Source organism: Camarhynchus parvulus, chromosome 6 (assembly GCF_901933205.1).
Source record: "Camarhynchus parvulus chromosome 6, STF_HiC, whole genome shotgun sequence".
In the NCBI taxonomy this organism is placed as follows: domain Eukaryota; kingdom Metazoa; phylum Chordata; class Aves; order Passeriformes; family Thraupidae; genus Camarhynchus; species Camarhynchus parvulus.
Window position 1 is genome coordinate 600689 of NC_044576.1, and position 20326 is coordinate 621014.

Genomic DNA, 20326 nt, shown 5'->3' on the forward strand with positions numbered 1-20326 from the left:
TTTATTATTTTATGATATATATTACATTAAAACTATACTAAAAGAATAGAAGAAAGGATTTCATCAGAAGGCTAGCTAAGAATAGAAAAAGAAAGAATGATAACAAAGGTTCTGTCTTGGACTCTCTGTCCAAGCCAGCTGACTGTGATTGGCCATTAATTAGAAGCATCCAACATGGGCCCATCACAGATGCACCTGTTGCATTCCACAGCAGCAGATAATCATTGTTTACATTTTGTTCCCAAGGTGTCTCAGCTTCTCAGGAGGAAAAATCCTAAGGAAAGGATGTCTGCGACAGGGACCATGGGAAGTTGGTCCAGTTGTCCCAGATGTTTGGTTTTGTTCCTCCCTTGAACCGTGGCAGCATCATCTCCGGGATTTTCCATCCCTATTGCCACACTTGTTAGTAACAATCAAGCTGTCCCCGATGGCAAGGCAAGGACTCACACACACCAAAGGCAGGGAGGCACAGTGGGGCTCAGTTTTCCTTGTGCCGTGGGCTGCTCCCTGGTGTTGCCAGCAATGGTAAACTGGGAAAAGGGGAGGGATCCCACAGAGACACACTTTGCTTGGGAACAAGGGTGTGATTCAATCTCTGATTTAATCTCTGATTTATCTCTGTACCCAGCCGTCACCTGCAAGTGCATCTGAAGCCACGGCTCATTTCACTTGGAGCCCTGCACTCTGCTTCTGTCTCTGGGCAGTGTTGAGCCATTGTTGGTCACTGACCTTGACAGATCCAGCCTTGATTGCCCAGCAAATGCCTCCACAGTGCTTACCACAATGTCCCATGTCCCACAGGCCACCACCACAGTGTATGTCACCATCCTGGACGAGAACGACAACGCTCCCACCTTCCGGCAGCAGCTCTACGAGGTGACCCTCGACGAGGGTCCCTCCACCCTCAACGCCACCCTGGTCACCGTGCAGGCCCTGGACCAGGACGAGGGACCCAACGGCACGGTGGCCTACGCCATCACTGAAGGCAACATCTTGGGTACCTTCCACATCGACAACGCCACGGTCAGTACAGCCGCCGGCCCCGCTCCGGACGTGTCCCTGTGCCTGTCCCATCACTGCCAGCTGCTCTCCCGTGTCCTTGCAGGGGGAGATCCGCACGGTGAAGGAGCTGGACTACGAGATCAGCCACGGGCGCTACACCCTGGTGGTCACCGCCACCGACCAGTGTCCCATCGTCTCGCGCCGGCTGACGTCGACAGCCACGGTGAGGAGCTGATGGAGGGGGGGGTTGCGACACCCTGGCCTCTCTGGGGTCAAGGAGTTCCCACTTGGAGAGCAGTTTCACATCTGCTTCCCAGTGGTCACCAGTTGCTTCTGCCGGCTGTGGCCAGTTTGCCCAGTTGCTGTTGCCTGGCCCCCTCAAGGGTGTTTCAAAAGAGGGTCATGCACAAGAGGTGCTTCTGGGTTAACTAGCCTGGTTATTTGGTCCTGCAAAGACATAGAGAAACTCCTAGAGCTCCTCTGAAGCTGCATTATGTTTTCTTGAGATGTCCTCTTGGTCCTTGAAGGGACAGCAGGGAGTGAAGCATTGCTGTAGCATTAATTTCAGCTTCATCTTTATCATTTCTTGCTATTTATGTGCTATGAAAATTCCCTTTTCCCTTGTAAGGAGGTTATTTAAAGCCTCTAGTCGTTTTTATGTTGCTTTTCTCTGTAGCTCTTTCTATTTTCCCTGGGCCACGGTGACCTGAACTTAGTGCACTGCTCAAAGACTGAGGAGGGCAGGCAAGCAGCTCCAAAGCAAATATTTTACAGAAATAGAGTGCACCGATTGTTTTTGTGACCAAAACCAAAATCTGACAAATTGTACAGCAAGCCCAGATTGATTTGGTGGACTGCAGGTGGCAGGGATGGGTTAAACCTCCTGCCTTGATTGCTATGGATCATTGTACCTCACCCTGACATTGAGCCACGAGTTTTGTAATCCCCCTAAAGGAGATAAGTTCTTGTGTGTGAAGGGAAAAAACCAGAAAAACTAAAGGGGAGGTACCGGTGTGGGAAATTTCTATGGATAAAATCTGTCCACACAAGCCTGGCAGTGGGAGTCCGTGCTTGGACAAAGGGAAAGCCTTCAGATTTGGGCATCTGAGAGTGCTGGGGATGACTTCCTGGCCCAGGACAGAGCCAGGGTTTAACTGCAGGCAGCGAAGGCACAGCTGCCATGTACTGCAGGCGAGGGCAGATCTTCCCGTGCACTTGGCTCAAGCAGAGACACGAACTTGGAAACCCCTTCAGCAACAAGCACTAAAGCCAGGAAGAATGGAAACACCCTCCCTCCCCTGCTCCAGGAGTTTGTGCCAGCAGTGTACGAAAACACAGCTTTTAGGAGGAGGTTTAGGGATTATTTGAGATCCCCAGTGATGGGAAGTCCATCACCCTGATAAGGCATGCCAGTGTTTGTTTTCTCCACTGCTAGGAAACGGAGCAGAAACTTGGATATACTCTCTGTAAAGATTAGATTTAATCAGCAGCGAATGCCCATCTGGTGGGTTTCACTGTTCTTCAACCAGGAGGTCAGAAAACTCCTCATTTCCAGTGTCTTTCTCATAACCACCTCTACCACCAGTGGTGGTGGCTTTGTTGGGACAAAGATGCAACCTGTCAGTTTTTTAAAGTTTGCTCAGCATTAGGAATCAAGTATTTGTTGGAGGAAAAGGAGTGAGCCAGTGCGCATCTGGCTGCAGAGATCGCGTGTCTCCAGACTCATCTCTGTGGTTTTGTCCTGCTTGGACGTGGATGTGGAGGACATTGGGCTTTTGGGTTGAGTTCCCCACCGTGGTGTGTGGCCCAGAGGTTTGGCAGTGTGCAGCTGGAGTCCTGTTGTGTGTGTGTAGGGCGGGCACGATCAGGAATAACCGAGTTTGAATCTCTGAGCTGCAAGCTGGATGCCGGGTGAACCCAGAAAAGCCAGAACTACAGGAGGCGTTTTGCCATCCACATCTTCCCATGCTCATGGCCAGCAGGGTGCTCTTCCCTTCCCTTTCCACCCCTCTCCTCTCACAACCCTCCTGCCTCTCGCCGTGGCCGCAGGTGCTGGTGAACCTCAATGACATTAACGACAACTGTCCCACCTTCCCGCGGCCCTACGAGGGTCCCTTCGATGTCACCGAGGGGCAGCCCGGCCCTCGTGTCTGGACTTTCCTGGCCCACGACGGGGACTCGGGGCCCAATGGACAAGTGGAATACAGCATCATCGCCGGGGACCCCCTGGGTGAGTGGGGACACGGGGTGTCCCCTGTCCCGCTGGCTGCCCCATGGAGGAGCCTGGCTCGCAGGAGCGCGGGGAGGAAGCACTTCAGAAAAGCCATCCTCCCTCCCAGCTCAGCCTGTCGACACCAGGAAATCCTGTTTTGAGCAACAGGAAGCTTAACCTGTTCGTGCCTGGGCAGGGGGTGGCTGGGGCTGGTGGAGGGAAGGGAGAAAATTGCTAAACAATAAAGGCATAAAAGAAGTCAAAAAGCTGAAAAAACAAAGCGCAGAAAGAGAAACTGAGCCTTGTCCCCGAGTCCCTGTGGGGTTTGCAGGGTGTCGGGGGAACACAGTTGCTGTCCAGCACTCACAGCTCCACCAGCACCATGGTGCAGATGGCAGAGGAGCTGGGAGCATTCCTAACCATGGAGACATCTGGATGTCCCTTGGTGAAGGGAGTGGTGACTGGTCCAGAGAATCTGGAAGGCAGAGCCCAGTCCCATCTCCCAGCTGAGCCCAAAGCTTTTCCACAACAAGCAGGACGAGGCCCTTTGGCTCCTGGGGGGTCTGTGCTGTGTAGCCCACCCTGCTCTGGCCATCCCAGGGCACCGAGGGGCTGTTGGCATCTTCAGAAAGGCCCAGAAAACAGGGACAGGCACCTCTTGTTTGGCCATTCACCCCATGCCCTGCTCCTGCTGCTACCTGGGAGTGCACCCAGCACAGTCCCCAGCTGCCAGTCCTCCTGTACCTGCAGTAACGGGGCATGGGCTTGTCCCCAACTCCCAGACAAAGCCCCTCTGTGGGGAGCCAAAGCCCGGTGAGAGCCAGGGCCCCGCTGTCTCTGGCAGGGGAATTTGTCATCTCGCCGGTGGAAGGAGAGCTGCGGGTGCGGAAGGACGCTGAGCTGGACCGCGAGAACATCCCCTTCTACAACCTCACCATCGCCGCCCGCGACCGGGGCGTGCCTCCCCTCAGCTCCACCGTGAGTCCCCCAGGCTGGCACGGGGGGCTCTAAGCTGTCCCCCGTGCTTAGTTCCTTCCCTTTTGGTCTCTGGCTTCGTTCTCCTCCCCTCCACATCCTTCTCCATGTCCCTAGGCCTTTCCATCCTGGGCCTCTTGCCTGGGGAGTGCAAGAAAAGGACGGGAGGCCTGGAAACGCGTGCCACATGCCTGCCCTGCTTCTCTCCCTGGCAGATGCTGGTGGGTATCCGTGTGCTGGACATCAACGACAACGACCCCGTGCTCCTGAACCTGCCCATGAACATCACCCTGAGCGAGAGCGCCGCCATCTCCAGCTTCGTCACCCGCGTGCTCGCCCGCGACGCCGACCAGGGCCCCAATGCCCTGCTGACCTTCGATATAACAGCAGGGAACACGGACAATGCCTTCTACATCAACAGCACCGTACGGCCCGGGAGTGGGGTGGGATGCTGGGATAAGGGGTTGGGATGCTGGGATGAGGGGGGGTGCCCTAGGGGAAGCATTCCTCGCATCCCGCTGGTGTTTTCTCACTTGTTTTCCCCACTAGAGTGGCATTGTGGTGTTTCCTCCCTCATTTTTCCCGGAAGAGTGGCATTGTGGTGTTTTCTCCCTTGTTTTCCCCACTAGAGTGGCACTGTGGTCTTTTCTCCCTTGTTTCTCCTGGCAGAGTGGCATTGTGGTGTTTTCTCCATTATTAGACTGGCATTGTGGTGTTTTCTCCCTTGTTTCTCCTGGCAGAGTGGCATTGTGGTGTTTTCTCCCTTGTTTTCCCCAGTAGAGTGGCATTGTGGTGTTTTCTCCCTTGTTAGAGTGGCATTGTTGTGTTTTCCCCCTTGTTTCTCCCGGCAGAGTGGCATTGTGGTGTTTTCTCCATTATTAGAGTGGCATTGTGGTGTTTTCTCCCTTGTTTTCCCTGGCAGAGTGGCATTGTGGTGTTTTCTCCCTTGTTTCTCCTGGCAGAGTGGCATTGTGGTGTTTTCTCCCTTGTTTCTCCTGGCAGAGTGGCATTGTGGTGTTTTCTCCATTATTAGAGTGGCATTGTGCTGTTTTCTCCCTTGTTTTCCCCAGTAGAGTGGGACTGTGGTGTTTTCTCCCTTGTTCTCCCAGCAGAGTGGCATTGTGGCGTTTTCTCCCTTGTTAGAGTGGCATTGTTGTGTTTTCTCCCTTGTTTTTCCCGGCAGAGTGGCGTTGTGGTGATTTCTCCCTTGTTTCCCCATTAGAGTGGCATTGTGGTGTTTTCCCCCTTGTTTTTCCCTGCAGAGTGGCGTTGTGTATGTGAACCGCCCGCTGGACAGGGAGCGGGTGGCCGAGTACAGGCTGACGGTGACGGTGAAGGACAACCCCGAGAACATCCGCAATGCCAGGCGGGTAATTACGGACACTGCCGGGGCCTCCAGCGGGGCAGAGGGGGAAAGTGGCCAAAACCAAACCCTGCCTTTACCCACGGTGTTTCTGATGGCAGCCCCATCCCCAGAAAGCAGCTGGGGGTCACAGGGAGGGGGCTACAGCCCCATTCCCAGCAGGGAATAGGAGCAGTAGGATCTAGGGCAAGTCCAAAGCCATTTGTTGATTCCATGCAACAGCAGATGTCATGGAAGTTGGGACAGTGTTGGGCTGGAGAGTTGGACAACCGCAATGATAGTGGAGCATCCTTTGACTGCCCCAGAGGGGGAAGGTGAGCTCCAGGAAAGGACATTATGGTCATGGCCCTCTTGTCCCAATTTTTCTTTAGGATTTTGACCTGCTGGTCATTTCCATAGCGGATGAGAACGACAACCGCCCCCTCTTCACCCAGAGCTCCTACCAGGCTGAGGTGATGGAGAACTTGCCCCCTGGTAGGTCTCTCTTCACTCCCTTATGTGGCTCCTGGAGACTCCCTTCAAGGCTGGATGAGGGGTAATGTCTCCTGTCCGTGGTGGAGGAGACAGAACTTTGGGCAGGGCAGGGCTGCAGCTCACTGGGACAGGGGTGCTGAGTTTGAGGAGCTTGTGCCTTGATGAGCCTTGAGGAGACTGTAGCTTTGGTTCATGCTGCGTGTGGAAACCCGTCCTGGCACAGGTCAAAAATGGACACCATTTGGGATGTGCTCAGCTGCAGCAGGTGCCCGTGGGATGAGCAGAGCCATGGGGGCAGCCTTGAGGGCACCCACGTGCCCAATGCCCTGAAGAGGATGGGCTGCCATCACCCCATCACCTGGAACTGCCTTGCTCCAGGGGTTAGAGATTGTTAAAACAGTCCAGCCTGTCCAGATGGACATTTCCCAGACAGAGAGCTAGAAACACTATTCTTATTATTTTGTGTTGCCTTCCTGCCATCTAAATTGCTCCCTGCTCCGAGACCTCAAGTATCCTGTCCTGCCATTGAGCAACATCTCAAGCAAAGGGTTTGAGTGCCTCCAGGTGACACCCTCGGTGGCAGGGGGCTGCTGCCACCCCTCTGATGGATGTGTCTGTCTGTTTGCTTTTAGCTGGATGTCCCACCACCTCTCCTGGGCCTCACAAGTCGGTCTGCAAGGCTGCAGCAGCCACCCCCCAGTGCCTCAAGCCCCATGAGGCCCGGCTCTGTCACCTCCTCCATCCATTCATTGTTGTCCCTCATGTGTCACCGGGGTGGGAGGGGGACGGGGGGGCCCTGTGGGGGACTGCCACCCTCCCTAATGCTTTTGTCATCTCATCCAGGGACTCCTGTCACAATGCTCAATGGACCCATCCTAGCTCTGGATGCTGACCAGGGCAGCAATGCCGTGGTGACCTACGAGCTCCTGAAGGCATCCCCGGACCTCTTTGTTATCAACAACAGGACAGGTGGGGTGGCTCAGCTGGTCTGTCCCCAGCCCAGGGCCACCAGGTCCCCATGTGGTCTGCCACCAGGCTTTTCCCCTTCTCCAGGCGTGGTTTCGGTGAAGCCCGGTGGTGTGATCGACCGAGAGGCTTTGCTGGACCCTCACCTGGAATTCACGCTGGTGGCTCGTGATGTGGGGGGGCTGAACAGCACGGCCAGGCTGGCAGTGACCATCCTGGATGACAATGACAACCGCCCTGTCTTCCAGCCGGCATCCATCACCGTGCGGCTGTTGGAGAACAGCCCTCCAGGTCAGGACCAGATGTCAGGGTGGGAAATGGGGTGACCCCGGTGTCCTCTTGGGACTGTGAAAATCCAGCTCCCAATGACACAGTTGGCCAGGATGGGGTCAAAGGGAAAATCTGGGAATTGAGGCTGCCCATGTCACTTGATGGTATTTGCCTTGGGAGCAAGGGCTGGTTGCTGCTGCTCTCCAATCCTCTCTTGAGAGGGCTGTGTCCCACCTTTCCAGGCTTCTCCGTCCTCCAGGTGACAGCCACGGACGCTGACAGTGGCCTCAACCAACAGCTGGACTACCGCATTGAGGGTGGTGGCCAGGACAGGTTCCTGATTGATGCCAGCACGGGGGTGATCCGCGTGGCCAACATCACCATTGACCGCGAGGAGCGCGACGCCTACCGGCTGACGGTGGTGGCCGTGGACCAGGGCACGCCGGCGCTGTCGGGCACCGCCACCGTCAGCATCCTCATCGACGACGTCAACGACTGCCGGCCCGAGTTCATCAACCCCATCCAGAGCGTCAGCATCCCCGAGTCTGCTCCCCCTGGCACCGTGGTGGCCGAGGTGACGGCCATCGACAGGGACCTGCACCCCCGCCTGGAGTACTACCTGCTGGGCATCGTGGCCCGCGATGACACGGACGCGCTGGTGCCCGACCAGCAGGGAGCCTTCACGGTGGATTTCAGGACAGGTAGGAGAGCGGGAAGGGAGGAGTGGGCAGTGTGGACCCCTCTCCTCGTTTCTGCTTCTACTTCTTCTTCTCTGCCTGGAGGTAGGTGTCCGAGGTACGGGGCGGTGGTGCTCCTCTCCTCCCTCCACGCTGTCTCACCCTGCCCTGTCTTCTCTTTCCTGTCTAGCTGACTTAACTTTGCTTTTCAGTTTTGTCTCTGTGTGCTCATTTCTGTCTCCGTGCCACCATGGCCTCCTCCATCTCACCCATCTCCACTGGCAGAGATGGCCTCCATTGCAGGCCGGGGGCTGCTCAGCCTTGGCAGACTGCACCCAAGCACCCTCCCTGGGGGAGCAAGGGGCACTCCAGGGCAGGTGGTGGGCTCCTTTGGGGAAGGAGGGCCAGGAGCTCCCCACGTCTCTTTTGGAGGCACAAAGCTGATCCAGACAGAAAAATGCCCTTGATGGAAAAGATACAAGACAAGGTTGTTAAAGATGCTGAGCTCAGGTGGATGGGGTTGTGCAGGGGAGCAACAACAGCTGCTCCCAAACCCCTTTTAGATGCGCAACCAGAACACCTGAAGCTGTGTGGAACAGGCAGGTAGGAAGGACATGGAGAGCAGGGGGAGAGCAATTGTCTCTTCCTGTAGTTCTTGAGTGTTTTCCTCATTCACCCTTTGGAGAGGCAGAAGAACAAGCGTGGTGCAGGATGCAGCAGTGGGCTGGTACTCACCTCCCTGCCCAGGCAGGGGCGCAGACACAGCCTGTGACATCCATCTTTTTGGGGTTCCCAGGAGCTGTGAAGGTCAAAACTCCCCTCAACCGTGAACTAGTGGCCACCTACGAGGTCACCATCTCTGTCCATGACAACGCCAGCGAAGTCATCGACCGCTCGGTCAGCGTGCCCAACGGTAAGGGTGGGGCGCAGGGACTGGCGCAGCCCTTCCCAGGCACCAGTGCAGCTTCTGGGTAACCAGCAGCTTTCCCACCTTCCTCTCCATCCTGACCAGCAGCATTTCCAGTGGGACCAGTCCTGGACAAGCTCCCATCAGGTTCAGGTTCTCCCCTGAGGAGTCCTTTAGACAATGTCCCAGACACCTCAGGGCTGCAGTGGGTGTGGAAAGGACTGTGTGCCCATAACCTTACCATGGGAGACACTCATCCCTTCATTACCATTCCTATGGTATCTTGCCACCCCACTTTGGGTAAACTCAGGCTCAGGTGTGAGAAGACACACAAAGATCAGGAGCTGGTGTCCCACCGCAGCATAGGAACACCCATAGTGTGCTCAGTGGTTTTAGGGCATATTAAAATTTTTCTTGATGAACCAACACCTGCTGGCTCTCCTGAACTTTCACATTTGTGCCTTTACAACCCTCCTTCCTCCCAGCCTTCCTTCCCTTCTCTTTCTCATTTGCTCTTCTCTCCCCCTATGGTCTACACCATGGCCACAGCCAAGCTGACAGTCAACGTCTTGGACGTCAATGACAACACACCCCGCTTCCGCCCCTTCGGGGTCACCTACTTCACTGAGCGGATCCTGGAGGGAGCCACGCAGGGCACCACGCTCATCTCCATCTCAGCAGTGGACCCAGACAAAGGTGCCAATGGGCAGATCACCTACGAGCTGCTGAACCTCTCTCCGGAAGGTTACGTCTGTCTGGAAGACCATTCGGCAGGTTGGTGGCCTGGGGAGGTGGGACTCTGGGGCAGGTCGGTGACCTGGGTCAGGTTTCTCATTCCAGGGTCTGCCATCCTCTAGGGAAGGTTGTGGCCAACAGGACAGTGGACTATGAGGAGGTGCAGTGGCTGAACTTCACCGTCCGCGCCTCCGACAACGGCTCTCCCCGCAGATCCGCTGAGATCCCCGTGTACCTGCAGATCGTGGACATCAATGACAACAACCCTGTTTTCAGCCAGCCGTCCTACCAGGTGAGCACCCCTGTCAAACTGTGGGTGTGGGGCTGGGCCCGGACAGGCACAGAGCTGGGGGTTCTCCAGGGACACCTTCTCTTCCCTGTGCTTGAGCCCTTTGGAGGAGATGGGCAGTGCTGGCGCGCGCTTTGTGCTTTGTGCCAGCACCTTGCTGGAGCCTGGCTGTGCCCAGTGCTGGGTGCCAGCTGTGCCAGCTGTGCCCTCGGTTACTGCCCGCTGAGACAGCATGGGCTGAGCCAGCCCTGCCTGCTGCCTCTGTTGCAGAAAGCTGTCTTTGAGGACGTGCCCTTGGGTACGGTCATCCTGAGCGTCACGGCCACCGATGCGGATTCCGGGCAGTTCGCTCTCATCCAGTACAGCCTGAGCGACGGGGAGGGCAAGTTTGGGATAAATCCCAACACGGTAAGGAGCCAACCGAGGCTGGAGCAGAGCAGGGGAAGGGAGGGGAGGCTGAAATGGTCCCAGCCTGTGCCTTGCTCCCACACCTCACCTTCTGCCCCTTCTTGAGTACCAGCTGTGCCAGACGAGGTCCACCTGAAGGTCTCTGTGTGCTGCAGGGTGACATCTACATCCTGTCAGCCCTGGACCGGGAAAAGAAGGATCACTACACACTGACAGCCGTGGCCAGGGACAACCCTGGGGATGTCTCCAGTAACCGTCGGGAGAACTCTGTGCAGGTAGGGCTCTCCTCCTCCCATCACCCCTCAGGTGCTGGCCACCAGCAAGAAGGTGTTAAAGCTCCACTTCTCCTCCCCAGGGGCTGCACTGGGGGGAATTAGGCAGAAGGAAGAGCGGGTGACGCCAGGAGCCGTGGGGTGGATGGTGCGGGGCACTTTGTGCTGCAGGGACAGCACGTCGGCAGGAGGGGCAGGGCAGGGTGACACTATTGTCTGCAAGGGCTGTGGCATGAATGGCTGCCCCAGCCACGGCGGGCCTCATTGTTGGAGGCAGGAATTCAGCTGGTGGAGTTGAACAAATAGCAGGAAGGGCACCTCTCTCCAGCAGCAGAGCTGCAGGTCACGGCAGGGGTACGGCCCCAGGGGCTGCCCAGCCTTCCCCAGCCTCACATCAGCCAGCTGGCTGTGCTTTGCCAAAGGTGCTGATCACAGTGCTGGACATCAACGACGTCAGGCCCCAGTTCAGCAAGAGCCAGTTCAGCACCAGCGTGTACGAGAACGAGCCGGCGGGGACATCAGTGATCACCATGAGTGCCACCGACCTGGACGAGGGGGACAACGGCGTGGTGACCTACAGCATCGACGGTCCTGGAGCGGGTGGGTGCTGGGGCAGGGGGCTCTTCCCCAGCGGGGAGGGTTAGGAGGAGGAAGGAGTCATAGCCACCAAGCCCACACCCCATCTCCTGTGGTGGTTTGGAGCCCTGGGAGCGATACTGAAAGCGTGGAGCTTTCTCCATTTCTCTGCAGTTTCCAGTTCCTCATCTCACGGTGTGGGATGTTAGGGCTTTGCCTGCCTTCGTCCCACAGCCCAGCCTTGCCTTATGCCCTTGTCTTCCCCACCCCAGCAGGACTTTGTTACACCCAGCGTGTCTTGGAGCAGACTCACTGCCTGCTTCAGGTGAAGGCTCTGAAGGGCAAAGAGGTGTGGGTGGATAGTGATAGTGCCTGAAATCCAGGATATCTGCACACAGAGAAAATGCAGAAATCAGGCAAAAGCTCCACTATGTTGATCTGAGCAGGAGTGAAGCACAGACAGGGCTGACCAGGGAGCAGGTCCCAGAGACAAGGATGTGGCAATGGGCTGGCATGCTCTGAAAGCCCTGACACCACCCACACCCCTGGCCTGCTGTGGGGCGTGCACTTCAGCTGGTTATACCCATTTCTAGTCACAATTTATCTGGTGCAAAGCATCCTGAGCCAGAGATGTGGGGCTTTTCTCTGTGCCCAGAGGCTTTCAAGATCCATAAAGACTCCGGGCTCGTCACATCGCGGCGGCGCCTGCAGTCCTACGAGAGGTTCAACCTGACTGTGGTGGCCACGGACAAGGGGCATCCCCCTCTCTGGGGCACCACCACGCTCCACATCGAGGTCATCGACATCAACGACAACCGCCCCGTCTTCGTCCGCCCGCCCAACGGCACCATCCTGCACATCAAGGAGGTGAATCCCCTGGGAAGGAGCGGGGTCATGGCATGTTGGGAGTGTGTTCAGGGGCACTCCTGCCTGTAACAGCAAAATCCAAACTCCATCTCCGCTGGGGATGCAACCAGACCTTGATTTAGCATGTGGCAAGAGCGTTTGGGTCGTGGGGGTGGACGTTCCAAAACAGCCTCTCTCCATACGTGCGAGCAGGGTGGATGGGGCACATCTGGAGAACAGAAACCCCAGCAGCACTCGGAATTAGTAAACAGCCGGTGCGTGCAGAGCGTGTTTATAAACATGGGCTGGAAATGCTGACACTGGAGATGCTTCTCCTTTCTGGGAAGCCAGGCTTGACTCAGCCAGTTCCCAGTGCATGTCTCAGCCAGTTCCCAGTGCGTGTCTCAGCCAGTCCCCAGCCACCAGGTTTTGGGTGGTGGGAGCTTGCTGACCTCCAAACCCAAGGGATTTTGGACCAAGGGGGCCTGGAGGGGCAGGAGGCGCAGGGGCTTTGCATGCAGTGTTATGCCTGAAGGGTTGTTGTGGTGTTGTGAGGTCCCCAGGATGAGATGAGAGATGAGAATTTGACTCCAGGTTCTCAGAAGGCTGATTTATTATTTTATGATATGATATGATATGATCTATGATATTACATGGATACGATTATATATTATATTATTATATATTATATTATATTATATTATATTATATTATATTATATTATATTATATTATATTATATTATATTAAATGTTAATTAACATTACATTACATTATATTGCATTGAATTGCATTGCATTGCATTGCATTACATTACATTACATTGCATTACATTACATTATATTATATTACATTATATAGCTATACTAAAACTATACTAAAGAAAAGAAAGAATACATCAGAAGGCTTAAAAGGAATGATAATGAAAGCTTCGGGACTAACTCCTCAGAGTCCAACACAGCTGATGGTGATTGGTCATTAATTAAAAACAATTCACATGGAACCAATCAAAGATGCAGCCGTTGGTAAACGATCTCCCGACCACATTCCCAAGCAATCAGATAGTTACTGTTTTCATTCTTTTCTGAGGCCTCTCAGCTTCCCAGGAGAAAATCCTGGACAAGGAGGGTTTTTCAGAAAATGTCACGGTGACAGGCTGTGTGTGTGCGAGCAGGAGATCCCCCTGGGATCCAACGTCTACGAGGTCTATGCCACGGACAAAGACGAGGGTCTCAACGGAGAGGTGCTCTACAACCTGCTGAAAACAGGGGCAGGGAACAAGGACTGGGAGTATTTCAGCATCGACTCGGTCAGCGGGCTGATCCAGACGGCCAAGCGGCTGGACCGGGAGCAGCAGGCCGTGTACAACGTGAGCCAGCCAGGGCCCTGGGGCTGTGGGTCCGTGTGGGGCTGGTGGGATGTGGTGGGATGTGACATCAGCTGTGGAGGTGTCACGCCTTAGCAGGAACTAGGTGGTTATCAAGTGTCTTAGGGGGGTTGCATCTTGGTGGGCCAACACTGAATTCCCTGTTAAATCCCTCCCAAAATTCTCCAGCATCCAGCTGTCCTCCCTGTCCCTGCCTCAGTGATGTTTCCCAGCCTGGTTTTGCCCAGGACAGCCCTTTTGCCTCTCTCCCCAGCTGATCATCGTGGCCTGCGACCAGGGCCAGCCACCCTACGAGACCATGCAGCCCCTCCAGATAGAGCTCGACGACATCGATGACAATGAACCCATCTTCCTCAGGCCACCTGTAAGGCACCAGCATGAAGGGGGTGGGATGCAGGGGATGCAGGGGATGCTGGGGATGCAGGGATGGGGATGCCAGCGAGCACGTGTGATGGAGCATGCGCACCTGGGCATCACTACCGTGGGATTTGTCTGCTTTTGTTTAAAGCAACCCCAACATTTTATTTAAGTGCTCATGACGTTCCTTTCCCTGGGGTCTCTGGCAGAGGGACAGTCCCCAGTACCAGGCACTCTCTGTCCCCGAGCACTCACGGCCAGGCACCGTGGTGGGGAACGTCACCGGCGCGGTGGATGCGGATGAGGGCTCCAACGCCATCGTCTACTACTTCATAGCAGGTGGGCATGGAGATGGCAGCTCTGTGTCCCCCACACTCCCCTCACTCAGGACTTCTGTCCTCTCCTTGCTGCCTCTCTGCCCTGCTCAACGGGTGAGGTGGCATTTTGGAAGTGGCAAGCCCCAAGAGGACTGACTGGGGATGCCTTTCTGCACCCAGCTGGGAACCAGGAGAGCAACTTCCAGCTGAGCCGGGAAGGGAAGCTGAAGGTCATGCGGGACCTGGACCGGGAGAAGGAGCCGTACCACTCCATCATCGTCAAAGCATCCAGCCAGAGGAACTGGGCTCCTCCCCAGGGCCAGCAGGCAGCCAGAGCCCAGTTCTGGGACCTCAACGAGGACCTGACCCTGCAGGAGGTGCGGATCTTCCTGGACGACATCAATGACCAGGCCCCCCAGTTCACCAAGTCGGAGTACACGGCGGGTAAGAGGTGCCAGGGGCTGGGGGGCACCTGGAGCCAGAGATAATCCAGGAAAATGCAGCAGGGTAAAGGGGCAGCGGGAGCCAGCCTGGCCCCAGGTCCCTTTCCCATCTCTCCCTCAAAGGGGTTGCCACCGATGCCAAGGTGGGGTCGGAGCTGATCCGAGTGCTCGCAGTGGACGCCGACGTGGGCAACAACAGCCTGGTCCTGTACCACATCCTGGGCATCCGCTACATCAAGCAGCACTCCAATGACTCCGAGGAGGTGGCCAACATCTTCAGCATCGGTGGGTGCCCAGCCTGCTGCAGGAGCATGGGGCCTCGGGCAGGGACATCCGTGTGGCCAAAGACGTCCCCATGGCTGGGGTCACTGATCCCGTGTGACCATGTTCACAGGGCTCTTAGGATGAGGGAAGAGATGAGGATCTGACTCCATGTTTCAGAAGGCTGATTTATTATTTTGTGATATATATTACATTAAAACTATACTAAAAGAATAGACGAAAGGATTTCATCAGAAGGCTAGCTAAGAATAGAAAAAGAAAGAATGATAACAAAGGCTTGTGTCTGGGACAGAGAGTCCGAGCCAGCTGACTGTGATTGGCCATTAATTAGAAACAACCACATGAGACAAATCACAGATGCACCTGTTGCATTCCACAGCAGCAGATAACCATTGTTTACATTTTGTTCCTGAGGCCTCTCAGCTTCTCAGGAGGAAAAATCCTAAGGAAAGGATTTTTCATAAAAGATGTCTGTGACAATCCGGGCTTGTCACCGTCCATTCCACAGGAACCCTCGATGGCATCCTGCGAACCTTTGATCTCTTCACGGCCTACAACCCTGGCTACTTTGTGGTGGACATTATGGCCTCTGACCTGGTGGGCCACAACGACACGGCCATTGTGGGGATTTACATCCTGCGGGATGACCAGCGGGTCAAGATCATCATCAACGAGATCCCTGACAGGGTCAGGCAGTTCGAGGAGGAGTTCATCAGCCTGCTGTCCAACATCACTGGTGCCATCGTCAACACGGATGATGTGCAGGTAACCATCCACCTTGGAGCTTGCTTTGGGGGGTAGATGCCTTCCACATGCTGTTTGGGAGGTCTCCTTCGAGGGAGTCCTGCCTGGATAACCACGAACACCCCTGGGCTCTGAAGGTGACGGATGCACCTCAGGTTGGGGTGTACTGAGGGGGTCCAGACTGATGCTTGGGGGTCTCCTGCCCCGCGAGCACACCTCAAGGATGCTCAGGAGGAGACTCCTGTCCCACCCTGCAGACCTTGCTGTCTCTCCCCAGTTCCACGTTGACAAGAAGGGCCGGGTGAACTTTGCCCAGACGGAGCTGCTGATCCACGTGGTGAACAGGGAGACCAACCGCATCCTGGACGTGGAGCGGTACATCCCCTGTCCCCCCACCCAGCCTGGCTCCCCAGGCACCCTGAGTCGTGTCAGGGTGCCCAAGCAACCCTTCTCTTCCCAGGGTTATTCAGATGATAGACGAGAACAAGGAGCAGCTGAGGAATCTCTTCAGGAACTACAACGTGCTGGACGTGCAGCCTGCCATCACTGCCCGGGCACCCGACGACCTCTCAGCTCTGCAGGTGAGGCTCCAGCTGGGCTTGGAGGAGCTGCTCACAGCCCTCTGGGGGTGGTGTCCCCTCCCACGGGGGCTGCTCAGTGCTGGAGAGATGTTCCACCCGTATAACCTGGGGCATGTGGCCACCAGCAGGGGGACATGTGGCCCCTGGAGGTTCCCCCCATGCCTCTGTCTCTCCTAGATGGTGATCATCGTGCTGGCCGTCCTGCTCTTCCTGGCTGCCATGCTCTTCATCCTCATGAACTGGTACTACCGGACAGTGTGAGTGACCCCTGGGCTCTGCCCAGCCCCTGCAATGTCCCCTTAGACCAGGGGCACCAGCGTGGCTTCTCCTGGCCCTGGAAGCAAGCAAAGGAGAGCATCAGCTTCCTCCAAAATGCATGGGTTTAATACCGATGGTATTAGTACATCTCCCCTCGAAGCTCCCCAGCCTTATTTAATATTTAATATTTATTGCACACCCTTTGTGAAGGGTTATTGCAAATCTGTATGTCCTTCTCCTTTCCAGAATATTCTTTATTTTCTTCCCCAATTGGCTGTGTTTCTTTTGCAGGCACAAAAGGAAGCTGAAAGCCATCGTGGCTGGCTCCACTGGTGAGCAGTGTTTGGGGTGTCCCAGCTGCACGGCACAGTGGGGTGTCCCAGGGACACATGGGGGATATCATGGGGTGTATATCAGAGGTGGGAGGCTTTTCTCAGCACCAAGCTCTGTGCCTGCCACACCCCACCGTGATTCTCACTGCCTTTTTGGTTCCTCTTTATGCCTCCCTGATAAAGAAGTGTCACCCCGTGGTTTGCTGCTAAGCCCACCGGTGTGCTGCCCTGTAACCCTCACCCCTGCCTTTTGCAGGGAACAGAGGCTTCATGGACATCATGGACATGCCAAACACCAACAAGTACTCCTTTGATGGGTGAGTGCCACCTCCTGGGGCTGGAGGCTGCTCCCAAGAGAGGCATGCCTGTGTTTTGGAGCCAGGAGGTGGAGACATGATGTCTCTGCTCTGCTCTGCATGGAGCATTACTGATCCTGGCACACGTGCTCGCTCTGAGAGCTTCCTAAGCTAAAAAATATTATTCTTTCTTCTGTGACTCCATCTCTGCCAGTCCTGGCCAGGTTTGGGGCAAGCAGAGATAACGGGCAGGGGTTGACACACATCTGGATCCAGAGCAGCCAAATTGGTACCTGCCCGGGGCAGGAGGAGGCAGTGCAGCCTCAGCATCAGGCTCGGGACAGGGTTCGGGATAACGCCGCCCTTTGCCTGCCCTGACGGCCGTTCCTCCCCCGGGCAGGGCCAACCCGGTGTGGCTGGACCCCTTCTGCAGGAACTTGGAGCTGGCGGCGCAGGCGGAGCACGAGGATGACCTGCCGGAGAACCTGAGCGAGATCACGGACCTGTGGAACAGCCCTGCCCGCACCCACGTGAGACACGGCCCCGCCGGGACACCTCTGTCCCCTCCGTGCCACCCCCGGCAGCTGCTGAGCCGCCGTGTGTCCCCGCAGGGCACCTTCGGCAGGGAGCCCTCGGCCGCCAAGCCCGAGGATGACCGCTACCTGCGGGCTGCCATCCAGGAGTACGACAACATTGCCAAGCTGGGGCAGATCATGCGGGAGGGACCCATCAAGGTGAGCATTTAGGGCGTCCTGCACCGAGGAGTCTTCTCTGCACCTTCCAGGTTCGCAGCGCCGGAGGGTGGCGTCGCTCCAAAAAGCGCTGGGATGAGGCCAGGCTCCCTCTGAGCAAGCCACCTGCCCTGGATAACGCAGAGTCTCTCCCCCTCCGCCCAGGGCACGCTCCTGAAGGTGGTGCTGGATGATTACATGCGCCTGAAAAAGCTCTTTGCCCAGCGGATGGTGCATAAGGCCACCGCCAGCCAGGGGGACCGCTCCTCGGTCTCGGAGGTAGAGGGGTGTGCATGGCTCTGGGGACAGGCTTGCCGTGCCCTCTGGGATGCAGTGTGTCTCCACAGGCTCTGGTCCCTGTCACCCAGCGCTGCCCCCACTCTCTGCTTGGTCAAAACAAGCCAGATATTGGTTTTCCACTGGTTCCCTCTGCTGTTTTTTCACTGGTTTTCCAGGATGCTGGTCTCCCACAGTGGCTCCCTGTGTTTCCTCTGATCAGCACGCAGTTCCATCTCCCTTGGTCTCTCTGACCCCAGGAGAGGACGCCCCTCTTTGCAGACTGGGCTCTGTCCATCAGCTCCCATTTCTGCCAAGGCTGCCCAAAGCTGTGGGGGATCATCTTCCCTTCCTTCTGCTTCTCTGGTTTTTGCCTCAAAAACACAGGGTTTCGAGGCAAAAATGCTGGGATAGAGACTGTTGGTGCAGAAGGGCTGGTTTGGGGAGAAGAAACTCCTCCTGTGGCCTTCTACCCTTCATGGGGGTGCAAAAGGAGGGGCAAAGTGAGCAGAGGACAGCAGTGGCATGGGAGATGCCCTTCAGCCCTTCTGCCCTGCATCTATCCATGCTCTTACTCCCCTTCAGCCCCATCCGGCCTTCCTTCATCTTCTTTCCCTGTCTGCCTCCTGCCCCTCCACCCTCATCCAACCCCAAATTCCAACCTGGCTCCAAACTCCTCCTTGGCCGCTCTGGGGGCAGCTGCAGGACACAGCACCCACCTGGCAGATGGTGCCTGAGCTGGGGCATCCACCCAAGGATGGAGCAGTGCCTGAGCTGGGGCATCTGCCCGAGGATGGAGCAATCCATCTGGAGGTCATCTCCTGGTGATCCTCATCACCATGTTCTTGAGGGTGCTTCACAAGAGGAGGGCCCTTCCCTCTGGGAAGCCGGGAGCTGCTCTGGTGATTCTCCCTCCTGCGCGGCTCTCTTGCAGCTGATCCAGAAGGAGCTGGAGGACGAGGAGGAGGAGCGCAGCCCCGGCCAGGGCAGCCTGCGCTTCCGGCACAAGCAGCCGGTGGAGCTGAAGGGTCCGGACGGCATCCACGTTGTGCACGGCAGCACGGGCACCCTGCTCGCCTCCGACCTCAACAGCCTGCCCGAGGACGACCAGAAGGTGCTGGGCCGCTCGCTGGAGACTCTGACCGCCGACTGCGGGGGCTACAGCGACCACAACGCCCGCACCGAGTCGGCCAAATCCACGCCCTTGCACAAGATGCGGGAGGTGATCATGGAGAGCCCTCTGGAGATCACCGAGTTATGACGAGCGCTGCTGCTGCTCCTCCAGGCAAGCCGGGGATGAAGCACAGAGCAGGGGGCCGTGCTGGGGGCCGGGGGCAGCCCCAGAGCGGTGCTCGGCCCCCTCTCCCCCCGCAGGAGTCCGGGCTAGCCGGTGCACATCGCTCCGGCAGCCCTGGAGAGCTTGGCCCCGGCAGAGAGGGCTCTCAGGACCGGAATGCTTTTACTCGCCTGTCATTTATCCATGAAACCATTAAATTTTTTTTATTTTTCTTATTAAAAAAAAAAAAAAGGTTTTTTTTTCTAAAAAAAATAATAAGGGAAAAGAAAAGCGAAATTAATCTGATGAGTCCAGACTGGACAGGGGGGGAAGGCGCAGTGAGGATGCGGATGATGTGCTGCCACAGCATCCCTGGGCACAGGCTGGGGACAGGCAGCTGTCACACCTCGACCACGAGCATGGGGAGGGCCAGGGAAGCGTGGGGAGAGACCGAATCCTTTTGGCATTAAAGTCACCTTTCCAGTAAGGAAAGACCCAAAAAATTAAAAAGAAAAAAAAACCCAACCCAAAGACATTCCTCCATTTTGCTGGCTTTACCAAAACTTGTTGCAATGTCAAAAAAAGAGAGAGGCTAACTGGGGCTTCTGGGTGTCGAGTGCTCGTGCGTGTCTTTTGTTGCCCTTTTCTTTCCCCTTCTCTCTTGCATTTGGGTTTGTTTGTTCGGGGGTTTGTTTCCAGTCATGACCTTGTGGAGAGTTTCGGGCACGGTCTGTTACGGGACTCAGAAATACACTGTCTGTGGCTTTGGGTAACCTGTCTGTCGTCCTTCCTGCCCACATCCATCAGGCCCAGACCCCCTTTGGGAAGAGTAGACCCTCTTTTAACTCACCCCTCAATCCATCATCTTCATGAGATGCTGCCCTGGGTGTTGCTGCACCTTGGACTTTTTAAATGTTCTTCCACACTCCCATTGCAGCCCGCAGCACAAGGAGGAAGGACACAACCAGCCAGGCTTATGGGAAGAGTTTATTTGTGGTGGGATGCTCCCATGCACACAGGGAAGAGTTTATTTGTGGTGGGATGCTCCCATGCACGCCCAGGATCAGGCACTGCA

General features: G+C 56.1%; 1 protein-coding gene across 1 annotated transcript in view; it reads left to right on the forward strand.

The window, feature by feature from the left end:
* CDH23 (cadherin related 23) overlaps nt 1-19456 on the forward strand; it is a 202492-nt gene extending 183036 nt beyond the window's left edge. Inside the window, 31 exon segments of the mRNA XM_030951192.1 lie at nt 802-1023; nt 1106-1225; nt 3052-3232; nt 4059-4192; nt 4405-4614; nt 5452-5559; nt 5924-6026; nt 6870-6995; nt 7080-7283; nt 7505-7963; nt 8736-8852; nt 9396-9620; nt 9704-9873; nt 10141-10278; nt 10434-10553; nt 10973-11150; nt 11782-11993; nt 13146-13340; nt 13612-13722; nt 13925-14054; nt 14213-14476; nt 14599-14760; nt 15266-15522; nt 15779-15876; nt 15962-16082; nt 16260-16339; nt 16632-16672; nt 16929-16989; nt 17369-17498; nt 17580-17702; nt 18910-19456. Of these exon segments, the coding sequence (XP_030807052.1) occupies nt 802-1023; nt 1106-1225; nt 3052-3232; nt 4059-4192; nt 4405-4614; nt 5452-5559; nt 5924-6026; nt 6870-6995; nt 7080-7283; nt 7505-7963; nt 8736-8852; nt 9396-9620; nt 9704-9873; nt 10141-10278; nt 10434-10553; nt 10973-11150; nt 11782-11993; nt 13146-13340; nt 13612-13722; nt 13925-14054; nt 14213-14476; nt 14599-14760; nt 15266-15522; nt 15779-15876; nt 15962-16082; nt 16260-16339; nt 16632-16672; nt 16929-16989; nt 17369-17498; nt 17580-17702; nt 18910-19236 (5127 nt within the window). The 3' untranslated portion in view covers nt 19237-19456.
* Nucleotides 19457-20326: the final 870 nt, after the last annotated feature.